A 3,313-nucleotide genomic window follows, 5' to 3' on the forward strand; every position below is an offset into this window, starting at 1 on the left:
AAAATAATTAAAAGAGGAGGGGGGAGACGGCGTGCAGGTTGCTGCCCAACCTAATGTTAAACTAGGCGATCTAGGCCCTAAACTATACGATAGATTTGATTCTCTCGCATGAGGAAAAGAACTCTTCAGATACTGAAAACGATAGTGAAGTAAATCTCTTTGCTACAGAAGCATTTGGTAAGATCTTTGAAGGCTTAGCAGATTGTTTGACTTCTCCCAGAAAGACATCAGAGGTAATAAGAAAACTGAAAAAACCTTTGTGTCAAGTAGTTTACTGCAATTGGATTATTAACACAGCTTTCGGTTGATTTGAATTCCAGGATCTGGAATTATGTCGGAATGTAATAATGATCTTGGCCTTAGCAGCTTCTTCAGGAAACTCTGGCTATGAACTGCTCTCAAATCACAAACTACCTCAAGATACCAACTTTTTAATGGTGATACTTCATCTTTTAGTTGCAGAAATAGACTCGGAATCAACAGAGTTTCGTCCAAAAGCGGAAATCTTGAAAGCGAGGTTTGTTCTACACCCGGGTGATTTACAACTAAATTTTTTAATCTAATGACTTACAAAAATCTATTTGTTTTACTGGTGCAGGACATTATTGATGAGAGAGATACTGATATTACTAAACAGACTTGTCTCTGGCTTGTCAAGCTCTGCTACTATTCTAAAAGAACTAACAAAGAGCAGAGACATGGCGAGTCTAACAGTTGATGCAGCCACAAGATTATCCCGTAAAAGAAACTTACTAGGACAACCTGAAAACAGTGTTCAGAGAATGAGGAATACAGAAATCATGGATTTAGCCCGCATTTTCAAGAGACGGGTTTTCGCCTTCTTAGGCGACAATACTATATAAATACAAACATTATCGGGGTTGTTGAGTTCATTGAGTTCTCTTTTTTGAGCATAGAGAACTGCTAATTTTGATTGAAGGAGCATAGTAGATTTGAAATTGTCTTCAGATTAACACGCTAATATTATTAGATTTTTGAGTAAATGATACTTTTTTTCTTTCTTTAGAACTGGGTGTGTTATGTTCTGTCTTAAATTCATAAAATGGTGTACCAGTAGTATATATATATATGGAAGCAAGAAGCTTAAGAACAAAAAACGAAGAGAAGAGGAACTAAAGCAGCTTCCAAACACGCTCAAAAAAAGAAGAAAAGGGAATATTTTTATGTTAATTGGGAGAGGTTTTGGACTGTATTAAAAAAAAAAGAAAAAAATTTCTACAATGATTTAGACATTGAAACAGTGAGCACAAGAGAGAAAAACGTTTTTGAGAATTTGTGAGATTTCAAGTTACACGTTTAAGATGCGTCCTAAATGTTTTTTTTGTTTCTAGAATCTTTGAATGGCGTTCACTTTGTGATTGCCAGGGGTTGATGTAGGTGCTTTGCATTGCAGGCAAACATCGGTTTTGAGCTAAATGTTTGTCTTAAGATCAAGTAGATCTGTAACGTATTGCTTATGATGCTCTCTTATGAAATGTTGAAAAAGAGTTCTCAAATTTTGTGTGTTTTTCCTAACCTCTTCAAAAAAATTATCTTCCACATCATATGTTGCAGATCTAATATTTCATGGGTTTAGTCGTCCCTTAGAGTAAAAGATATATATTCATGTTTCTTGATTTCCAAATTCTCCATCATAATAAAAAAAAAAACAATTAAGTAATGGTTTCGTTTTTTCATCGACACATCATCTTTGACATATATCCTCTATGTTTATCCCATAAAAAATTGGTCACAAATCTCTACTTATTTTTATAACTTTTAAGACCATCACTGATTAGTGATTATATATAATACTTGTGATTGATTTTTTTACACGTCTTATAATTTTGTAAGAAATATAAAGCAAGACGTGGGATCATTTCATAACTTCATTAACCATAATTGAATTTTTCTTTTCTGACGCGTCCGATCAAGACACGTGAGATACTGATTTTATTTATTGTATATGCTTTTGGTTCTATGATTGTTAAATTAAGATATACTTTTTAACAACATTTGGCATGTTCGCTATACATATATAGCTCTCCTCTGGTAATACTAAATCAGTAAGTTAATTTCTTCCTCATTAACATTATTAGAAAAGTTTTTAAAAATGGCTCAATCTCTTTCTCTTTCTAGACGTTTCTCTTATTTCATCTCTAACACAATTTCACGGTAAGATCCTTTTATTTTTCACTCCCAAAATCAATATCCATATTTTTATGATCATTAGTTTAGGAGATATACAGTACGTGACTTATGAGGGTTTTGATTGAATATTGTCAAACCGTTTCATGATGGTGTCTATCTTTAAAAATTTTAATAATCAAATTGTCAGTAATTGTGATGGTGGATACCAGATACGAAGCCCGGTTACTACAGACCGGATACTGGTCGGTCCGCAGTGTTGAATCATGAGAAGCACTAATAATTTTATATATTAAACGTTTTAGTGTATGCATGTGTGAATATTTTTTCATATGAAACAAAAGCGACGACTAATCTAAGGGAAAAAGATTCATGGTTTTGATTTTGATTGTGAGTATGTAACATTCAAGTAGTCACTATGTATTATATCAAGCATCAACATTAAAAGGTCCCGAAAAAGCAAGCATGATATGATATATGACTTGGGGATGATTCTGATCAAATTCTTAGATTTTGCAATCGATCCTACCGACAAACAAGCCCTGAAAACCTTGTGAAGGTGTTGCAAAAGAGTCCCGAAAGCATCTTTCTGCGGATTAGCTCTTCTTGATTCCTAACGACGAAACTCTTCTTGTGAAGGTGTTGCAAAAGAGTTGCTCATTTTTAAAATTTTAGCCCCGTTGCTTCACTTTTTTCCATTCAATAATGTTAGTCAGTGAGCTACAACGCTCGCAGCATACCAAACTAACCTAGACTGATTTATTGTTTGCTTTGATTCATTATACAATGTGGAAATAAACTCTTAAGGGACGACGGAGTTTAACAAAACGGTTATAGTGGGGATCTTGTTCTTTGTTTGGGGATCTTGCAATAGGAATGGTACGGAATCTCAGAGGATTTTGCACGCATTCTTTGTCGAATCTTGAAGAGTTCTTTTGCAGTTGCAGTCACTGATAAGTTAAAGAGTATTAAAAAGAGTTTATGAAACTGGAACAGAGGAGAGAGAGCCTATAATAAGAAATTAAAACTAATCTTTTTTTTGTTGTTTATTAATACAAGATAAATGGAAATCTATGCTAATACACAGTAATGTTACAACATACCAATCTCCCAACTCAATGGAAGATGGCTACAGAATCAGATTCACAGTCTGACCTGTTTTCAC

At 33.9% G+C, this 3,313-nt stretch overlaps 2 protein-coding genes across 2 annotated transcripts in view; one reads left to right on the forward strand and one right to left on the reverse strand.

Annotated features, from left to right (window-relative positions):
• The first annotated feature begins 82 nt into the window (after nucleotides 1–82).
• Nucleotides 83–1,026, forward strand: LOC9298348. Its single transcript, XM_002862224.2, has 3 exons — nucleotides 83–233; nucleotides 321–517; nucleotides 599–1,026. The coding sequence occupies exons 2-3, from the start codon at nucleotides 348–350 to the stop codon at nucleotides 861–863; spliced, it is 435 nt and encodes a 144-aa protein (XP_002862270.2). The 5' UTR covers nucleotides 83–233; nucleotides 321–347; the 3' UTR covers nucleotides 864–1,026.
• A 2,237-nt stretch (nucleotides 1,027–3,263) lies between these two features.
• LOC9298347 (transcription initiation factor TFIID subunit 14b) overlaps nucleotides 3,264–3,313 on the reverse strand; it is a 1,144-nt gene continuing 1,094 nt past the window's right edge. Inside the window, exon 5 of the mRNA XM_002862225.2 lies at nucleotides 3,264–3,303. Within this exon, the coding sequence (XP_002862271.2) occupies nucleotides 3,264–3,303 (40 nt within the window). The remainder of the gene's footprint in view (nucleotides 3,304–3,313) is intronic.

Source organism: Arabidopsis lyrata (assembly GCF_000004255.2).
Source record: "Arabidopsis lyrata subsp. lyrata unplaced genomic scaffold ARALYscaffold_801, whole genome shotgun sequence".
In the NCBI taxonomy this organism is placed as follows: Eukaryota; Viridiplantae; Streptophyta; class Magnoliopsida; order Brassicales; family Brassicaceae; genus Arabidopsis; species Arabidopsis lyrata.

Excerpts from the sequence above, each read along its gene's own strand:
- LOC9298348 (XM_002862224.2), top strand. The coding sequence starts at position 348 with ATGATCTTGGCCTTAGCAGCTTCTTCAGGAAACTCTGGCTATGAACTG. Across the intron at positions 518-598 it reads GCGGAAATCTTGAAAGCGAG|GACATTATTGATGAGAGAGA; the intron begins GTTTGTTCTACA and ends TTACTGGTGCAG.